General features: G+C 42.1%; 1 protein-coding gene across 1 annotated transcript in view; it reads right to left on the bottom strand.

The window, feature by feature from the left end:
- MYH9 (myosin heavy chain 9) overlaps positions 1 to 19,450 on the bottom strand; it is a 69,655-nt gene that overhangs the window by 2,484 nt on the left and 47,721 nt on the right. Inside the window, exons 16-38 of the mRNA XM_088531907.1 lie at positions 16,999 to 17,192; positions 15,826 to 15,947; positions 15,393 to 15,462; positions 14,307 to 14,467; positions 13,299 to 13,407; positions 12,242 to 12,373; positions 11,399 to 11,605; positions 10,770 to 10,907; positions 10,197 to 10,320; positions 9,218 to 9,389; positions 8,515 to 8,727; positions 7,924 to 8,068; positions 7,190 to 7,396; positions 6,998 to 7,102; positions 5,640 to 5,792; positions 5,002 to 5,250; positions 4,459 to 4,671; positions 3,571 to 3,783; positions 3,072 to 3,233; positions 2,211 to 2,339; positions 1,801 to 1,889; positions 1,482 to 1,605; positions 210 to 418 (exon numbers count right to left, since the gene is read on the bottom strand). Coding sequence (XP_088388033.1) covers positions 210 to 418; positions 1,482 to 1,605; positions 1,801 to 1,889; positions 2,211 to 2,339; positions 3,072 to 3,233; positions 3,571 to 3,783; positions 4,459 to 4,671; positions 5,002 to 5,250; positions 5,640 to 5,792; positions 6,998 to 7,102; positions 7,190 to 7,396; positions 7,924 to 8,068; positions 8,515 to 8,727; positions 9,218 to 9,389; positions 10,197 to 10,320; positions 10,770 to 10,907; positions 11,399 to 11,605; positions 12,242 to 12,373; positions 13,299 to 13,407; positions 14,307 to 14,467; positions 15,393 to 15,462; positions 15,826 to 15,947; positions 16,999 to 17,192 — 3,640 coding nt within the window. The remainder of the gene's footprint in view (positions 1 to 209; positions 419 to 1,481; positions 1,606 to 1,800; positions 1,890 to 2,210; positions 2,340 to 3,071; positions 3,234 to 3,570; positions 3,784 to 4,458; positions 4,672 to 5,001; positions 5,251 to 5,639; positions 5,793 to 6,997; positions 7,103 to 7,189; positions 7,397 to 7,923; positions 8,069 to 8,514; positions 8,728 to 9,217; positions 9,390 to 10,196; positions 10,321 to 10,769; positions 10,908 to 11,398; positions 11,606 to 12,241; positions 12,374 to 13,298; positions 13,408 to 14,306; positions 14,468 to 15,392; positions 15,463 to 15,825; positions 15,948 to 16,998; positions 17,193 to 19,450) is intronic.

Raw genomic sequence — 19,450 nt, 5'->3', positions numbered from 1 at the left:
ATCACAATTGCATCTTTCCAAATGGTGACGTTTGGAAGAAGTTAGCAACCTGTACTATGAAAATGAGGAAGGTTTGTGAAGATTTTACTTCTCTATACTCCCCGGTACCTAGGATGAAGCTCTAAATTATATGAATCAGAAACTGTTCAGCATTTAACATCACAGAGTGGGTAGAGGCTTGCAATACAACAAGAGTTTGACAGACGTACTTTGTCTCCATGTCCAACTGCTCCTCCAGCTGCGCTATCTTTGCCTCCAAGGCTGTGATGGTAGCCTTGAACTTGGACTTCACTGCACTCTCCATCTCCTGGAGCTTGAGCTTGAGCTCCTTGTTCTGGCGCTCCATCTGCTGGCGAGCGTTCTCGTTCTTCTGGGCGTTGCTGCGCTCGGCATTCAGGTCTGCATTCATCTGATCAATCTGAGGAGACAAGAAGTGCTCAGCACACTGAAAATTCCAGCCTGAAAGGACTTCTCAGGCACCTGCTGACATGCAGAAGAAAAAATACCCAGAGGGTTAGCTGAAAGCCTACCATTCTCAGATGCAGAAAGCATCTCTCTGTAGACAGCAATTTAAAACATCTCCTGCAAAGGTCTCATTTTATCCAGATTCTCAAAGTTAATTCCTTGAACAACAGGTTTCTCAAGCTCCTCTTATGGCTGGGTTTGCCAAACACATACGACCCCCTCAGGGATGAAAGTCATCTTTTGGCACTTAGGACAGTAATTATCAGTGCTAGTGGATTGCATCCATACTGAAACCAATGGATCCACGTGCTTTACTAATTTATCAAGCATTTTCTGCCTCTGTGTTTGCACTATATAGAAGCAGCCTAGAAATACTGACTTTCAGAGGTGAAAGAACAAGACTCACTTCATTTCTAAGCCAAGGCTGAGACTGATAGTTCATCAGCAGAGGACTATGTTTTGGCTTACTGGAGTCAACAAACCAGTTTGGAAAGCCATCAGCCTGGCACCTTGGCTTTTGGGAACTAAGAAAACTATAGGCTTGCCTCTCAAAGTCAGGCAGAAAAAAGTATACCAAAGAACAGTCAGAGTAAGATCAGGGTTTCTATAGCAGCCTAACAAATCCCATACAGAATTTAGTCTGTTTGAAGAAGCATAAAACTGTCATGAAGTCACTTCCATACCCACTGTGACACTGCTCAGCTTGCCAAGTCGGAAAAGCATGTTCTGGATCATATTTTGCATAACCCTTTAGTTAGAAAAGGAACACCACAAATTTTTCATAAATTCAGAAGACTGTTCCCGCTATTTTTTCCTCATGCAAACAATTTATTAGTCCAGGGTTCAAAATCAGTGTTATGAGCAGTGGCTGCCCTCTCTGTTTCCTCTCCTGAGCTCAGGTGCTTCACCTTGCTCATGCCTACGAGCAAGTGTGTACTGTTCACAAACCAGACCAGCGTTGGGCAGTTTGCACAGATTTGAGAGCCTCTACCAGCAGACCCAGACTGAACAGGTACCTGAAGATTTGCCTTCTTGAGCCGGTCATTGATTATCTCTGTATTGCCCTGCTCCTCCTCCAGCTCCTCCTCCAGCTGAGCTATCCGGGCCTCCAGGCGTCTCTTCTCCTCCATGGCCAGTGCTCTATAGGACACAAGCATTAAAGTGGTGTTGATGGCATTAGGATCTTGAGGAATCTTCCTGCTTATTACAAAATGAGCTCAATCTTTCAAAGCAATAGAGGGTACAGCACAAACTGCAATCTGCATAAAAATAACAGCCCACGAAGTATTTTCTCAGAGCAGCTCCTCCACCCTTGAGCAGGGGAACGTTACTCACCCTTTACCACTGTTGTTAGCAATCTCATCAGCCAGCTCGTCCCTTTCTTGCTGGGCCTGGCGCTTGGCACGCTCAGCGGCTGCAAGTTCCTGGAATGAAAACGAGACAGCCAGTGATGCAATAGGAAGCTACCAATTAATGCAGAATAGCAAAAGCAGATAATATTATTGGTCTCTAGCTGGTTTCAGACTTAACTATAAGACCTAATCTGTTTTCCTCCTACTCTATAGCTTCCTTTGTTTTTTATCACTCCTATTTCAGCTGTCAAGAAAAGTCCAAATTGTACTGCTGGAAATAGATCTTGTGTTTGAGCAAAGCAAAAGAAGAAAAAAGAAAAGTTCAGACCATTACCCTTGGTTTTTGGCCAAAGAAAACGATCAAACCCTTGACCTGCACACATGTTCCATTACCTCCTGCAGCTGGATCATCTCTGCCTCCATGCTCTTCAACTTCTTCTCATTCTCTTTAGCCTGTGCCAAGATCTCTTCTCTGGAAGTACGCGTGTCTTCCAGTTCCCTCATGTAATCCTTCATTTGTGCCTGAAAAGGAAGAAAAAATAAAAGGATCAGTTTCAGGGCATCCATGTGAACAGAGCTGTTTACAGGAAATGTGGAATAAAAATGGAAACAAGAACTGCATTAATCTTTAGCTAATCTTCCTACAGATGCAAAAAGAAAGAGAAATAAAGAAAAGAGAGAATAAAGAAAAAGAAAGAGAATAATCTTGGTTTTTTTTTTCTGCAATTTAAGCATCTCTATATGCTCCCATTACTGCTTTTCCTGGTACTTTTGAAATGGAGAAAAAAAAAAAAAAAAACCTCATCAGACACTGTGGAATAAAGCTTTCTAGTGAAGCACTGGAGTGGATTCCTTAGGGAGGATTTGGAGTCTTCCCTAAGAACAGGGCAGATAAGTGCTTGTAGGAATTACAAAGAATTGTAGGAATTACAACTGTCTTGGGACCTAAGAAGGTTTAAACGATCTCTTAGGTCTTTCTAGCTTTGCAGCTCCATAATTACTCCCCAAAAGACTGACACAAGGCAAGGACTAGAGTGGACTTTGTCTACAGCTTGTCTCCCAGGGAATCAAACAGGCAGAGCAAGGATTAGATCGACATTTGAAATGTCGATAACTCACTCTGGTTAAATTGCCACAAGGCTCTCCTGCTCCTGTGACACTGATGCAAGATTTCACCTCATGGGGACCACGCATCTCATTTTCTCCCTTGGGAAGTGCTTTGCATGGGCAGCTAAAGCAGTTACAACTCCTCACCTGCAGTTTGCGGAGCTGCTTGATGGCTTCTTCACGATTCTTGTTAGCAGTCTCTATGTGGCTCTCTATGTCCTTCAGGTCCATCTCTAGCTTCTTCCTGGCAGCCACAGCAATAGAACGTTGCTTTCTTTCATCTTCCAATTCTGCCTCCATTTCCCGTACCTGGATGGAGAAATAAGGGATCAGTGCATCAGCTCCTTGATTACCCAGCAGGATGTGAAAACTGGCCATTAAGTGCAAGCATGTGACTTGTTTTTCCTTCTTCTGATGGAGTGGAACTAACATTTCTTACTGATAAAGCCACATGGCTCCCTCTGATAAAAAGAAGTCTGTTCAGAGAATCCTGCATACAGGGGAATATGTCTTGAAAGCCTGGCAACACTGCCTAGAAAGTTTCTATTAACAAGCATCTTTGGATTGGTCCTGCCTATCTAAACATCTTTGGACACAAGCACCGTGACGTACAGAAAATTTTTGGTATTTATGAAGCAACTCTTACTTGTCTAATCAGCTGTTTCTTCTTCTCTTCATTCTGTTCATCACGGCCCTGGAGATCTCGATCAAACTGCGCCTTCATGGCCTGTTGGTTCACTTCTAGCCGCAGTTTGGCATCCTCTGTGGCCTGGAGTTCATCCTCCAGCTCTTCCAGCTGTGTCTTCATCTCCTCCACCTGCTGCTCCAGGGCTCGCTTAGCCTTCTCCAGCTCATGGACCTATAGCACATCAGTACACATTAGGTTTCCTCAAAGAATGAAGGTAGTTTCACCTATCTTAAGAGCAAAAGATTCTGGGAAAAGCCACGCACACAAGACAGAATAGAAGGACACTACACCTGGTTCTTGTATTGGCAAGTGTAGCGATACCCCCAAAGTCAACTGATCACATACTTCTGAGCTGTCTCTGTGAATCTTGCTTACTTTTTAGCTCTGGTAATATACATGGGGGAAATGAGGAAAGAAAGCATTTTTCAGCCAAACCCTGACCTACAGAAGACTTATCAGAGCTGGATACCTCTGATTCTGACAGAAGGCATGAAAAAAAAATCCTTTGATTTTTTTTTTTTCTCTCCTGCTTGTAACAATCTTTTGTGTTTTGGAATTCTTGGGTTACTATTTCCCATTGTCTAGATACTCCTTGATATTTTACTCACAAAGCTTACATCATGCCCTTTCCCCTTCTGCAACTACACCAGGTAGGCTTTATTTCAACCCATCTTTCATGGTCATGCAGTAACAGAAACATTGCAACACTACTAAAACCCATAATGTTTTCAGTTTTACTGGCTACATTCATCTGTATGTTCACACTGGTAGAGGCTTTTTGCCTTATTTGCTAACAGTATCACCTGTCTGCCATTTCCTGCCCTAGTGTTTTAATTTCAGACTTACACTTTTCCCAACATCATCCTTTGAACTCATCAGGTCTTCCATCTCCGCGCGGAACTGCTTATTGACTCGTTCCAGCTCAGCCTTCTCCTCTATGGCTTCTTCCAGGGCTCTGGCCAGCGACAGGGCCTTAGTCTCCTTCTCACGGGCTTCTGCCTCAGCGCGGTCCCGTTCTTCTGCATACTTGGCAGAGATGTTCTTCTCCTCTGCCAAAAGCTACAAGAGTACAGCATTGGCATTCTGAGAAATCACCAATAGCTCTTGACAAGCTAAACATGCATCTTTTATGTCAGTGCCTTCTCAGTAGCATTCTGCTTTGGTATGAGGAACTAAGAAAACACAACTTCAAAGAACAACGCGTGTCACCCACAGCAAGAAACTTCATAGGCATGGAACAGAATGCTCAATGGCAATTTGTTTCTCTGCCTTGTATGCCATGCCTCCATTCACAAAGTAGGATGAATTCTTCATGCATCAGCACTTAGATATTCTAATGGGCAGAACTGGCAAGGAAGATGCAGCTACTTAACTTGCTCTAAACCATACCTGATCAAACTTCTTCTGCTTCTTCTCCAGATTGGAAACTGTCTGCCGCTGATGATCCAGGTCCACAGTGATGTCATCCAGCTCTTGCTGCAGGCGGGTCTTTGTTTTTTCCAGCTTGTCATATGCAGCTGCCTTCTCCTCATAACGTTGGCTCAAGCTCTCCAGGTCCTTCTGCAACTTCTTCCTGCCTTCCTCTGCTAATTCAAGGCAGCCCAGACCATCATCCACTTTCTTCTTTGCATCTATTGCCTGAAGGACAGACATCACAGGTGAAGCCAAGCCACACAATCAGCACTGCTTACTGGCACCAGAGTTGCTGAGGAAGTATGTATGCTCAGTTCTGCAGCAATTGCTTCAGTCAGACTTAGAAACAGTGGGATAAATACAATAACATTATTTTGGAATAGTGCTGTCTCTATGAATTCCTACAGGAGTTCCTGGTTAGAAATCTAAATGTATGTGCTATAATTATCAGGGGCCTAATCATTTTCTCCCACCCAGGTCATTAGGATCAGCCTTTCTCAGGAAAGGTTCTGTTTCTAGAAGTCAATTCTGCATTTAGTTTTTACTTTCTTCAAGCCAAACGTAGACCTTAATGCTTCCTCTTAACAATCTGGCTTGAGATACAGATTCTGTACCTGCTGCTGAAGAACGGAGATCTGTTTCTCCAGGTTTCTCTTTGCCTCTTCCTCTTCTTCCAGCTGCTCTTTGAAACTATTCTTCTCATCCTCCATCTGCTTCAGCTTAGTGCTGAGACTCAGTTTTTGGCGGGTTTCCTCCTGCAGCAGCTCCTATAAAACAAGCACCCCAGGGGAATTCAATACCTTTCCTTCACATTAAAGACTAAAAATCCTCACCCATTCCCTCCAGGATGGAGGCTTTTGAAATTAAACACACAATTTATTTCACAGATAAGCCACAGCATACATGAACCAAATATCCAGAGGGTCCTATTCTCTTTTGCACTCTGATGACCACAGCGTGCGTCTTCGCTACATAAATACTATCCCCTGCTTCTCCATGCAGCCACCTCACAGTTCCATTCTTTCTGGAGCCCTCTTCTGAGTTGCACACAAAGCACTAAAACTTCTCCAAATGACAGCATGACTGTATTTGCCATGTCACTATTCAGGTATCAAAGAAGCAGGCAACAGGCTGAAGTGATTTAGCACAGTTAGTAGCAACTATTGCTCTTCTCAGCTGAAGAATTCTAGAGTTCTTAATGGAATTTAAGACACTGCCATTCACCAGCTCAGGCCGGCAGCAACATTAATTAGCTTTGTACTGAATGTACTGAATTGTACTGAATGACCTACGGCAATCGGCAAGTCCAGCTTTTAAACCAATGCGTAATTTTTGTGTTGTGCATTATCTTTGACTCCGCATTTTGAAAAACAGCCTGAGTAGGCAGAACATCAATGGCAGTTCAAGGCTGCTTTGTACCTGAGCCCCCATTCCAAGTATTCTGCTTGGTACTCAGTACTTGTCCAAAAGCCTCAGTTCTAGTAAATGGACATATAAGCATATAACATATAAGACTAAACAACATTTTTCCCAGGAGGGTGAGCAGAGGCAGAAGCAGATTTTTTGAATCTACCCCTTTTCCTTTACTTGAGCCTGCCCATTGTCAAATAAATTTCTGAAGTTAAAGAAGGCTTTATTCAAAGTGACAAAAAAGCTTGTAGGTTGACTATAATAATCTCAAACAAGAACCTAGCACTGCAGTTTGCTTCTAGCATTAAATAACTCATGAGTAGAAAGGCAACTGGGGAGGACTTAAGATATCTAAGACGGGGAAAATCCCATATGATCTGCATACTGAGGAAGCAGGAGGAAGATACATGCAGGAGAGCACCTTAGCTACAAAGCCAGACCTAATCCTTACCAGTCTTTAGAACGTGCATTTAATGATGTCCACAGTGCTTTCTCACTTTAAGCATTTGTAAGAGACACTTGATACAACACACCAAGATGTCTTAGCTTCCAAAGTTCTCACCTGTGCATCCTGAAGCTGTGACTCCAGAGCAGAGAAGTCCTTTGCTAATTTGATTGATTTGCTGTCAGACTGGTTCAGAAGGCCTGTGACATTGTCCAGCTCAACCTGAAGGAGAGACCAGTGTATGTCAGTTATTAATGACCTTCTCTCCAACCTTGGGCTGAAAAATAAGCTAAAACACTTGCCACTCACCTGCAGTTTGTTGACTCTCTCTGCCAGTTCTGTCTTTACTCTTTCACCTTCCGTAAATTTCACCTGCAGTTCTTGGAGCTGGGCATCGACTTTTTTCCGCTTGTGCTCAGCATCCCCTTTGCCCTGCAGCAGCACCTTCACCTCATTGGACAGCTCTGCCCTCTCGCTTTCCAGGGCTTGTTTTGCTTTTTCAAGATTTGCTTTCACCTGGAGGAGGGAAAAAGAAAAAACAACAAATTTTAGATATGGCATGATATTTTTGTGTTTTTATTCCAAAAGGCAAGCTAACAGTGTCCATTTCACAGCTAAATCTCAAATTGCTTACACAGAAAAACTGATTTGAACAGCCAGTCATTGACAAGCAGAAGACAATTTAACAGTCGGGGAAGACATTAATAATACCAGACACAGTCTTGTACCATCAGATTTTCAAATTAAGGGTTTCACAGGTCAGCAAGCGCTAGTAGTGGAAAGAACGAGACAGCATCATGGCTCTGTAATACATGATGCTTGATGAAAAAAAGAAAAAGAAAGCTAATTAGAAAAGCAACTGCGTATATGATTCACAGTGCAAGATGATCTACCAAGGGAGGAAGAACCTATGAATCAGAAGCCTAATGCAGGGAGTGCTTCATATTCTTCTGCAGCTTTTAGCCCTGGCCACCATCCTGGAGCAACTATCACTCCAGACAGAGTGCCTGATTTGGAAACTTATGTTTCCTGCTCCAACGTACCCGTTTAGTTTGTTCCAACTGCTCTGCAAGCTCTTCAATAGCTTGTGAATGTTTCTGCCTCATCTCTTGGATTTGAGCTTCATGAGTCTTTGCCTCATCCTCAAGAGTTTTTTTCAAAACCGTTACTTCTTGCTCTCGCTTTGACCTGTAAAAGTAGCAGTCTCTATCTAGGTGCCAAGGACAGAATCAAACAGATAGACATAGCCACTAGCAGTGAACACAGCAAATGCAAAAAAAAGTCAAGGTCTACAATCTATAAGGACACTTTTCCAAATTAGAACTTAGCTTCTAAAGTTTGAAAGCATAAGGTCACATCATTATTTTCAGCCTAAGAATTAAGCAGTTTAAAAGCAATCATGTTTCAGAGGTATCATCACCACTGTGGATAGGGAACAAATTAACTTTTATACATCAAGTGGAGGAATGCAGTCTTTACTGCAGCTTGCACACTAGTTCCTATGTAGTCACCAAAGCTGCGAACCAGTCTATTCTGATAAAGACTTGCTTTAATAAGAGACTGGATGCAGCAACATTCATTTAAAAAACAAAAGCAAGCAAATAAGACTGATTGCATCTAGATGTTGGAATTACCTGAGCTCCTGTTGAGCAGCTGTAGAATCTAGTGTGTCTTCTAGTTCTGTTTTCAGGGCCTCCAGCTCCTCTCCCAGATCCCGCTTCTGCTTTTCGGCTTTGTTCCTGAATGCTCTCTCTGATTCCAGATCTTCTTGCAGCTCAGTGATCTGGGATTCCAGCTCCCGGATCTTTTTCAGGGCCATGTTTTTCTGAGCTGCCTCCTCTTCCACCCTGTGTTCAACATAGACTTCTGGTCAGAATGAGATTTAAACCATATGTAAATTAAAACTGTATCTCCTACCAGGAATGATCAAGCAAAAATGCTGCTAAAGATCAGTTCGGCAAGACTATGTTCCAACTCTGATCCATAGACCACATAAAAACTCTTTTTCCCAGAACTTGAGAAGGCAAGATTACTTACAGTATGCAGAACAGAAAGCACCATTTTACACTGGACCAAGTAAACAAATGCAGAAACTCAAACTAACATAGAAAGAGACGGTGGCCTGTGGCTAGTTGTTAACCCCTCTGAAATCTTGCTGTTCCAGTGAAATGTATGAAGTGCAATTAATATTTAGTCTAGTTCTGTATAGAGAATACAGCAGGAGGCAGCAGCCAAAGACCTCTAATGATGTGTACAGGGATCATTTAGTCAACAGACCTAAACGCAATGGCCACAAATTCCATCTGATCCTCCAAAGTAAATGACTTTGATTCTCACCTAGCTAAGGCTGCCTGTAGCTCCTCTTCCTTCTTGGCCAGCTGCATTTTGAGTTCTGCAATCTGAGCCTGCAGCTCAGCAATCTGGTCATGCAGATCACTGGAGTCTCCCTCAAGCTTTCTGCGAGTCTTTTCCAATTCTTGCCTCTGCTTCTCTTCACGTCGCAGCCGTTCTGAAAGAGACCAGAACACAGCAGATAGCAAGGATGAACATATTCCAAGAACACTGCACAAGATTTTGTAGCAGGGAAACAAAGCAATCTAAGCAATAGTATCTTATAGTATCTGAGCAATAAAAAGTGTCCAAACAGCAGTTCGAGTGCTGTATTTTATTTTGTCAAGCATACATGCAGCTGAAACTATATTTTGTCTCAAACCAGATCTGGGCAATGCCCATCTCCTTCATCTGTCAGTCAACCCCCTTCGCTGTAAAAGAATAAACAACCAGCACAATCCCAGTCCCTCCTAACCCGCACCACAGAGTCACATGCACTCACTAAACGATGCTGAGCACAAGATCCTCTCTGCCCTTACTGAAAGGGAACAAGCTGCCTCCTGCTGTGTTACCCAGGCCACTCTCAGGATGAAATGCCTCTAGCCTGAGTTATGAAAAATTTATGCAAATAGAAAATCAGAAACTGAACTAACCCTGGCAGATTGATGCCACTGGGAGTAGAAAGGTGAAGATACTTCCAAAGCAGGAAGAGAAAGAGAACCAGCCTCCCGCCTCCATTGGCCTGCTGCTTTGGACAGGATTTTTATTTAGACCAAGGGCTCAGCTGACAAGGCACATAACCTTCAGCCACCCAGAGAACAACTCTATCAAACCAATCAATAACATACACACTACATCACTAATTTTTAACCCCTTAGCAACAAGAGCAAGTCTAAAGCTCTGGAAATAGAATTGATATTCAAGAAATATTAAGAGGAAGCCATCTAACACTGTGCAAATGAGTCCCTTGCAGGATCCTTTATACCTTCCAGATCTGTGATCATGGCTTCATGTTTGTTCTTCAGTTTGGCTAAACTCTTTGATTTCTCCTCTTCTTCTGTTAGGTTGGTTGTAAATTCAGACATTCTGTCTTCCAAGAGTTTCTTTTCCTGAAGAATTTAGAAGCCAGTGTCACTTAAAGATGTAAACATCATGACTGCCTACTTCTGCTACAAGGAAACCCGTAAGGAAAGAAATCTTTTCAAGACTCCATTCAGCATTCAAATAACTGGTTACTTAAAAATTTGTATTTGATAGTCCTTTAAGACTGAAAGGAAAGTCTGTTCATGAAGCAACTGGAGCTTGTTTGGTGTAACAATTTAACAACAAAGGCTTGCTTAAGGATTGTTATTTAGTCAAGGCTATATAAATATCATACAATACTGACTCACAAAGGATACTGGCTGGCAGTTAATTTCATAACTAAATTCAGGTCAGAGTTGCTCAATCGATTAATTCATAAGTTCTCCGTAACATGGGAAACCCCAGCCTTTGGTAGCTGGTCCAGGAGAGCACTCTGAACATCTTCAGCTGGCATAGGGAGCTGCAAGAGTCTTACCTTGGCCAATTTGAGATTCTGGTCTTCCAAAACTATCACATCTTCTTCCAATTTCTTCAGTTTGGCCTCTGTGGTAACTTTTTCTAGCTGCAACTTCTGTCTTGCGCTTTCCTCTTCTTCAAGCTGCTCCTCTAGTTCCTTCACACACACACACAAAAGCATGACATTTGTCAGAGCTGCTCATTGAGCAGTGTAATAGCACAATACCAACACTAGAACTTGGAGTGCATCTTTACCCTTTCTTCAAGGGAATTATCACTTTATAGAAGGGACTTTTTGCGTCATGGCAATGCACCACACCAAGTTCTTACAATGAATTTTTCTAGAAGAATAAACAATAGTATTTTGCAAAGATTCCCACGATTTCCAAAACATCTGATTTAAGCAAGGCCGTGTCCAAATATTTGAGACGCAATCATAATTTTTCATCTTTGAGAATGGAACAGCCTATTGAAGAGGACCTTCTGAGCACCTCTGGCTCACCACCAGTGTTACTGAGTTCTATTGCTATTTCACAGGTAGAATTTCTATGCTACTTTTCCATTCTCTCCCATTTCCCTCCCAGCTCAGATAGAAGGATTGCTCTCTAACCCTTAGCATCATCTTTACTGACAATCCTAAAGCATTACCTGAATGTTCTGCTGCATTTTCTTCTTCTCAGCTTGCAGATGCTGACACCGTTCTTCCTCCTCCTCCACCCTGGACTCAAGATCATGACAGATCTCCTCTAGTTCTTGTTTTTTGGCTGTAAGGCGAGCTCTTATCTCCTCAGCCTCAGCACACAGTTCAGTTTCTGCTTGCAGTTGTTCCTGCAGCTGCATCTTCTCTGCCATTAGCTGCATTAGACACAAACCCAGAATTTGCCATAAGCTCCAGTTCACCAAAGTATCTTCTGTGGTGAAATGGAGTTAACTTGCTCCTATGTTCTGCAGTTAGAATCTTAACTATGGCAGCAGCCTTCTGTTGCCAATCAAAAGCTAAATATCAGAATGTACTTAAGCATCTGTTCCCCTCTACAAATCATGCATCACAACCACATGAGATTACATTGCCTTAGCAAACTTCTAAAAATCATCCTATTCGAAACACTGAGATTAACTAATTTTCCCCCATAAACATAACATAGATTATCAGCCCTACAGAAAAACAATCCTCCCCCCAGCTTCTGTGCTTCAAGTCAAATGGATGCCATTCATGACCTGAATGAATTCAGCAGCTCTCAGTGTTACTGAGCCAAATAATGCATAATGCATATAGCAGTGCCATAGCTGCTCCCTGCACAAAATGACCTACCAGAAGAACCAAGCTGGAGAGAGAGGCAGAGGAAACAGAACAAGGCAGTAGCTAAGTTACAGGACCCAAGTTTTTTGATAGTGTAACCTATCTATCTGATCATTGACAAAAAGGAAGAGCCTTCAAGCAGTTGACTAAGTGAAGAAAGAGAGCATTATGCATGAGATCTGCCAATTCACCTGAGCCTGGAAGGTCTCCATCTCAGTCAGTCTGTTTTCTGCAGCTAGCTGCTTCTCCTTGACCTTCATCAGTTCTTCTTCCTTGGCCATCATCTCCTCTTCCTGCCTGCTTACTTGCAAAAGAGGTTTTACCTGCAAAGGAAACCAAAGCAATTGGACAAGTGCAAGAAAAGAAAAAACAACACAGAGAAACACTCGTGCATTTGATGAGCATCTGATAAAACAACACTTGATCAGCACCACATCTAATGAATGACCAATTGTTGTGGACACTAGCAGAATCATGGAGGGCTTGATATAGTCTCCTCTGCCAGTAAGACTGCCTGCCTGCCCATCCTTTCCTTCTGGTTGGGATTCATCAGGACAATGGGCAAATTTCAGAAGCCTTGAGGAACAGACACCAAATAGCAACAGCAAGAGACTAAAAAAGTTGTTGCACACTGGGGCAGTTCACAGGAGGTCAAAGTAAATGAAATCCAAACACCAGCACATTCTCTGCTCCCATATATTTATATATATATATATATCATATATATATATATATATATATATATATATATATATGATTTAGAGGAAAAGTCTCACTGCTATAACTAAAAAGCAAGAAATTTAAAAGACTGTATTTGTATGTGTTCGCTATCTTTATATCTTTATAAAGGTAAAAGATGTAAAAGTCTAATAGTAAAATCAGATTTTAGTGCTTTCCTTTCGCTCTTACAGATCCAGAGGAAAAGAGAACCCTCTCCCATGTAAACAAGCTCTGTCTTACAAAACTAACTCTTTGAAAAGTCTAGCAAGCAGCTTTTCAAAGTGCCATCATCAAAGCAAGCCATTTTTAGTAGACGTAGGGTACTAAATGATGCTTTTCCACAGCATTAATTGCACATAGCCTGGCACTTGGAGCTGTGATATTATGATATTCTCCACCTAAACGAATCAAATGAGTAGGTGCAAGCCAGGTCTGCTCCAAAGAAAGCATTCTTTACTCTGTTTCAGGATAAGAAGCTGAAAATGCAACCATGGATACTTTGCCAAAATTGCAAAGGGAAAACAGTACCTTGGTGAACAACCTCCACCACTGCCAGTTCCTCAGTTTTAAATAGGCAGCACAGTTTCTCTGAAGCACTTTCATGGCTGTCAATTGCTGCTGGCGCTTGGCAAAGGCTCTGTAAAAGAAGTGGAGGTCAGACAACAAAGAAAGCCCCATTTGCACACAATTTTCTCCATCAAATCCTTTCATAGATATCTGTGAATTTTATTCTTAGAAGGTCACCTCCTAAAAATCAGAGCAAAATTTCAAGTGAATGTCCTTTAGCCTTTTAAGTCTTTTACTGCTCAGATAAGGCTGGTTATCTCTTCCTTTATTCACTTTCTTCTTTATTTAATAATGCTTTTCCCTAATGTCTTCTAATCTGGAAAGCCTCACTGTGTATTATTTCACACAAGATGATCCGAAACAGAGGTATATATTCCTGACAGTCAATTTGACAGGTACTTCTGTTGTTTTTAGGATGTGCCATTTGCAGTCCTACTTTTAAGGAGACACTACATCTCCTTTAAGAGAGAGATGTTTGAGAGAGATACTACATCTCCCAGTCAGCATTGTACTAAGACCTTTTTATTTTCACTAGTGCAGTTTGCAGCTCTTCCATGCAAAAGCCTGGACTGTAATACAGAGTTCCTACAGAGAGGAACAGGCTCACGGCCCTCGTAGTGCATGGGTAGCAGTACACAATTCTTCTGCAGGTACATGAAGCCAAGCATTGCAAATATCAGAAAAGTCTAGAACAACTATCAGTTGTTACACACAAAGAATAAATCATAGCCCTTCTGAAATAGTATTAAAAATAAAAAATCACTGCTAGACACCTTGTTTTAAAAAAACTTGTGCCTTAATGAGAGGAGAAAGCATGCGTATATTTATCAAAACGCGCCTGGATGCCACCCTGTGCCACATGCTCTAGGTGTCCCTGCTCGAGCTGGGGGGTTGGACTAAATGATCTCTAGAGGTCACTTCCAACCTCAACCATTCTGTGATTCTGTGACTATAGAATATGGTCCTTACTTTCTTGCCAGGTAGCCTCTGCAGCATGCTTGGAAGCCAATAATGACATCTGTGATCTTCAGGTCTCTCTCTTCTTCAAGATGAGCAAGGACTCCAGCTCTGAAAAATACTTTGCTCTGCCCAATTCGATAAAGGTTGGAATCCAGCTCTAATGCTTTGATCTAAAATGAGAGAAAGAAAAGAATATAATTCATACAAAGAGTGCTTCATGTGAAGCACCACAAAATTTATCAGTCTCTCATAATACCCCTTAGGTCCCAAAAGGACCCTGTCCCAGTTAGAGCAGCTGGGGTTCACTCAAGCACAGCAGGAGACAGAGGCAGCAAAGGACAGAAAATATGATAGAAAGTGTTGTTTAATGCAGCATCACATCAAGTACTCAGAACTACAAGGCTACTCTGAGAAACACGCATCCGGTCTCAACTGCCTCAGCCATCTTTTTCCTTTCCTAATGGGAAAAACAGCTGTTGATCCTATTTATTTTTTCCTTTCCTTTGCCAGAAAGAGCACCCCAGCCAGTTTTCCCTTCATTTAAAGGATTTGCTGTCAATACTTATACTAGTTAAGAGGAAGAAGGTATACTCCATTGAGACAGGATAAAAAAGAACCCCTTACAGACAATTTCAATTCAGCTTCTTCAAGTCATAAAGCAAGAGCTTTCCTTTCAAAGGAAGCAATTCTGCAGAAATTAACTGCAGCCTTCACTGAAAGTGAAGTCATCAAGTCATCAGCAGACCATTCCTAAGAGCTTGCCTTGAAACCCATACTTCAAGCATGCACCACAGATAATGCTAATGCCTCTAAACATTTTGATTCTGTTAGTACTGCTAGCATTTCAAAGTGTACACAGCTGTGAAAAATGAAAGACACTGTCTAGTGTTACTGAACCTCATACTAGCCAATTGCCTACAACTGTGAAGCCACGACACACCTTTTGGCATCCTCCTTCTCCCTGACAAAACATTGAAGTTTGGAGTTTCGGTCTGCAAGTATGAGATATATTTAAAATGTCTATGGAATGCATGACTTGGATTTTCCCAGCATTTCCATAAAATTTATTCAAATAGAGCATATGGGATGTCTTACCATCAGCACACAAGCCTGTTTTCCATCCATAAATCCTTTGGGAATTGCATTTGGAGTTAAGATTTCATATCTGAAGAGAACAAAGCATTAGACTAGTTAGACAGGGATATCCAAAAATTTTCAGTAATTAACTTCTATGGCATTTTGAGTTTCTGCTATTGTTGAAAGATTAAAAAAAGTTTTCTCTCTAGATAGCAGAGTAAGAAGTCTTAGGTGATGTCCTCTACCCCTCATCCTAAGCAGATGTTAACCAGAGAAAAAATCACAGATGCTCTTGGAGATTTGGGGCCAGGGATTAGGAAGAGACTAATGTTCTACATCATTGACTTCTAAAAAAGTGGCAAATAAGTTTTAATAAAACATTTCAGTTACTGAACCTATGCCTGAATTTTGCCAGGTTAAAGACTGCTTCAGCCTCTTTTCAAGGCTATACCTTTGTCTGAATTCCTGGAAGACGACTCTGTTGGGGAAACCCTGACGACAGATACGGATTCCCTCTAGCACCCCATTACAGCGAAGTTGATCGAGGACCAAATGGGGGTCCAATTTGCCAGCCTAGAGAAGAAAAGCAGATTTTTAATTTGTATAAGTAACATATAGCATTTACGTGAAAAGCTTACCCCTATATCCCCACTTTTATTTATATGTTTTCAAAGCAGCAAGGTCCCAACCTTTCCGCAGAGTCACAGAATGATTAAGGTTGGAAGCAGAGTCACCTAAAGCGTGTTGCCCAGGATCATGTCAAGGCAAATTTTTAGTATCTCCAGAGAAGGAGACTCCACAATCTCTATGGGCAACCTGTTCCAGTGCTTCGCCACCCTCACACTGAAGAAGCTTCTCCCCAAATTCGGGTGAGATTTCCTGTGCTTCAGTTCATGGCCATTGTCTCTTGTCCTACTGCTGACCACAACTGAGAAAAAAGTCTGTCCCCCTCTCTCAAGGTATTTACACATATTGGTAAGATCACCTCTCAGCCTTCTCTTCTTTAGGTTGAACAGGCCTGGCTCTCTTAGCGTCCCCTCATAGGGCAGAAACTCTAGTCGCTGATCATTTTTGTAGCTCTACGATGCACCCTTCTCCAGTAGCTCCATGTTTCTCTTGTACTGGGGAGCCCAAAACTGCACATAGCACTCCAGTTGTGCCTCACCAGGACTGAGTAGCAGGGAAGAATAATCTCCCTCGACCTCCTGGCAACACTCTTCCTAGTGCCCCCCAGGGTCCCATTGGTCTTCTAGGCCACAAGACCACATTACTGTCTTATGTTCATCTTGTTGTACACTGGGTCACCCAGGTACTGCTCTGCAGAGCAGCCCTCCAGAAGGTCAACCCCACACCTATACTGGTGCATGGGATTATTCTTCCCTTGGTGCAGGACCCTGCACTTCCCTTTGTTGACCTCCATGAGGTTCCTCTCCACCCTACTCTCCAGGATTGGACCCAATACTGACTGCTAAGGGACACCATTAGCTACAGACCTCAGTGAGAATGAAGCAAAGGTTCTTATGTCATCATCTTAAGAAGAACTCAGTCTCAAAAATTCCAGAAAATTCCAGCAAGTATTACTTAGGATGATCATATGCATATGCTGAGATGTTGTTGCCTTTACCTTTTTCTCATGGTTGGGGATGATGCAACGGACAAAGTTGGGGTTGGTGTTCCTTAAGGTAGCCATCAGTTTGGCCAGCTGTTCCTTGTAGAGCTGTCCCACTGTTCGGAACATACCCTTCCTGGTTTTAAAGGCTCCTGGCAAGGCTGTATCTGACATGCCAGCCACTTGATCCAGTCCAACAATACGATCAACTAGAGAGAGCACAAGAAAGAACATTAAAATTCTGCCACAACCAGTGGATATTTTGGAATGTACAAAGAACATCTGGGTAGAACAGGATAAATGAGAGGCGCTGCAGGATCCTTTTTGCTTCATCTCTACACAGATGTCGACTCCTGTATAGTATTTGTGCAGGGATAGGAGCAGGAAGGAGGAAAAGGATAAAAATAAAAAGAAAGCAACGGCTCACTACAGAAAGTTTGAGTGATGGAGTCAAACTTACTCCCAAACATACTCTGCTGATACTCAGGAGGGCAGCTCTGGAAGAGTAGTTTAGAAGTGGCATAATAAGTTTCAGATGCTTGCTTAGGTTGCAATGAAAAAAATGAGAAACCAAGAGTTCTAGCTGCTAGCCCAGAAGAGTCAACTCTTAGTTAACTCTAATCCAAACAGGGCCACAGTTAGAAAAAAAGCCCAGTTTGACTCTTGCATTACACACAGGAAGAACTGCCATGATTGGCAATTAGAAAAGTCATATCTACTTGTAAACTGAGCAAACATGGTATGAAGTTGTGACAGACACCAGATTTTAAGATACCACTGTTTGAACTATCTTTGGAATACAAGTACTCTATGACTTTGAGACTAGACACTTACATTAACACTGCCACTGGGAGAAAGCCTGAAAACTCTGCCCCAACAGTTTTCTACACTGTGCCACAGTGCCATCCCAGCACTTACAAAGCAATCATCTTGACTGGTGGACTCCACATACACATTCCCCCCAGTAAAAGATAACTAGATCTGAAAGTAGCAGGGGCAAGAAGAAACTAAAATATTCTTTTTTTCCTTTCCTCATTGTTTTGCAAAACTGAGACAAAAACTCATCCAACGAACCAAGAAAAAGCCATATCCCTACAAATCCCCACACTCCTGAACACAATTTTCCTTAAGGACTTCAAGCTACTAGTTCCCTTTAATCTTTAGTGGTTGCTCACTCTCAGGCTCCCTATCTTCACTTCACAAAATAGTAACTGACTTCTGATTGAAAACAAATTCCATCAAGAGAAGCCCCTACAAAAGAAGAAACAATAAGAGAGAGACATATTTATACAGAACATTACTTTACAACTGCGCACTTCCAAAGCGACTATTAGAATAGAGCCACGGTTGTCTTATCAGAAAGAAAGGAAGGTTCTGTTACTAGATGACATCACAGGGAAATCCACAGAAGAGTGTCCCAGGTTCTAGTTGGAACAGTCCTCTTAAAATCTTGAGCCCTGTGGTCTACATCAAGACAGCAAAAAAAAAGACAGTTGCTTGTAACAGAAGATTCAGTTAAGAACAGTACATGAGAACTCATCAGCTGTGCTCTAGCTGACTTGTGAAATCCAAAAGGATTTTGCAGCCTCACATAGCAAATGCCTTGTTAGGCACAAGTTGTCATTTTTCATGCTGTAGAAGTTACTTTGCCAGACTAACTTTCTTTTAAAATGATCAGCTGCTGAAGTCAAACCTCATCACTAGAATCACTATAATCAGTATTCAATTTAACTTCAGTTTAAATGCAGTCTTGGGAATCTGCCTTCCAACGTTTGCAATGAAACACAGCCTTGCTTGCTCTATATTCAAACGGTTGACAGGTATTTGCTTTTAGCTGTTCCTATGCAACTCTTGCAAGAGCATCATTAGCACCCGAATGTATCCGTATTTTTCACGTATCCACTTGCAAGGTGAGAGTTTGGCTTTTGTTTTTAAGTCCATGAGGAACTACTAGCACAAAGCAGAGGAAATGAACAAGAAAGACAAGCAGGTATAGCAAGGGGACAGAGAGAAGTTAACGGAAGCATGTCTTGCATGGTTCTAGGATGCATTACACACATGACACGACAGCTGGGTTTCTCAGTCACCTGGTTCTAGATGAAGAATAGGAAAGTGTTGATAGAAATAGGCTCTCTGAACGTTCTGCATCTCTGCAACAGACAGAGACGTCAAAGAAAACCCAAGACAGAAAGTGACAGCAACAGTAAGACTCAAAAGCAGATAAACCCAGAGAAGAAAGAGTAAAATATCAAACAACACTGCAGCAAGAGCACACTAGTTGCAGGACTAAAAGCCTAGGTTCAACCTCAGATCTTGTGTTCGAGTGCTGCAGCTATAAGCCAGTTGCTGGGACATAATGGTACATTCATGTTTTAGCCTGCTGCTCTTGGTTTGGAGAAATAATTGCTGTATTAGTGGCAGGCTAAACAGAAGTCAATGCATGTGAACCCTTCTCTTGAGTTACAGT

This window comes from Tinamus guttatus, unplaced genomic scaffold (assembly GCF_059628265.1).
Source record: "Tinamus guttatus ecotype Peru unplaced genomic scaffold, ASM5962826v1 Tinamus_guttatus_pri_ptg000439l, whole genome shotgun sequence".
NCBI lineage: Eukaryota > Metazoa > Chordata > Aves > Tinamiformes > Tinamidae > Tinamus > Tinamus guttatus.
The sequence above is the reverse complement of the archived record's forward strand: the minus strand, read 5'-3'. Positions and strand labels throughout refer to the sequence as shown.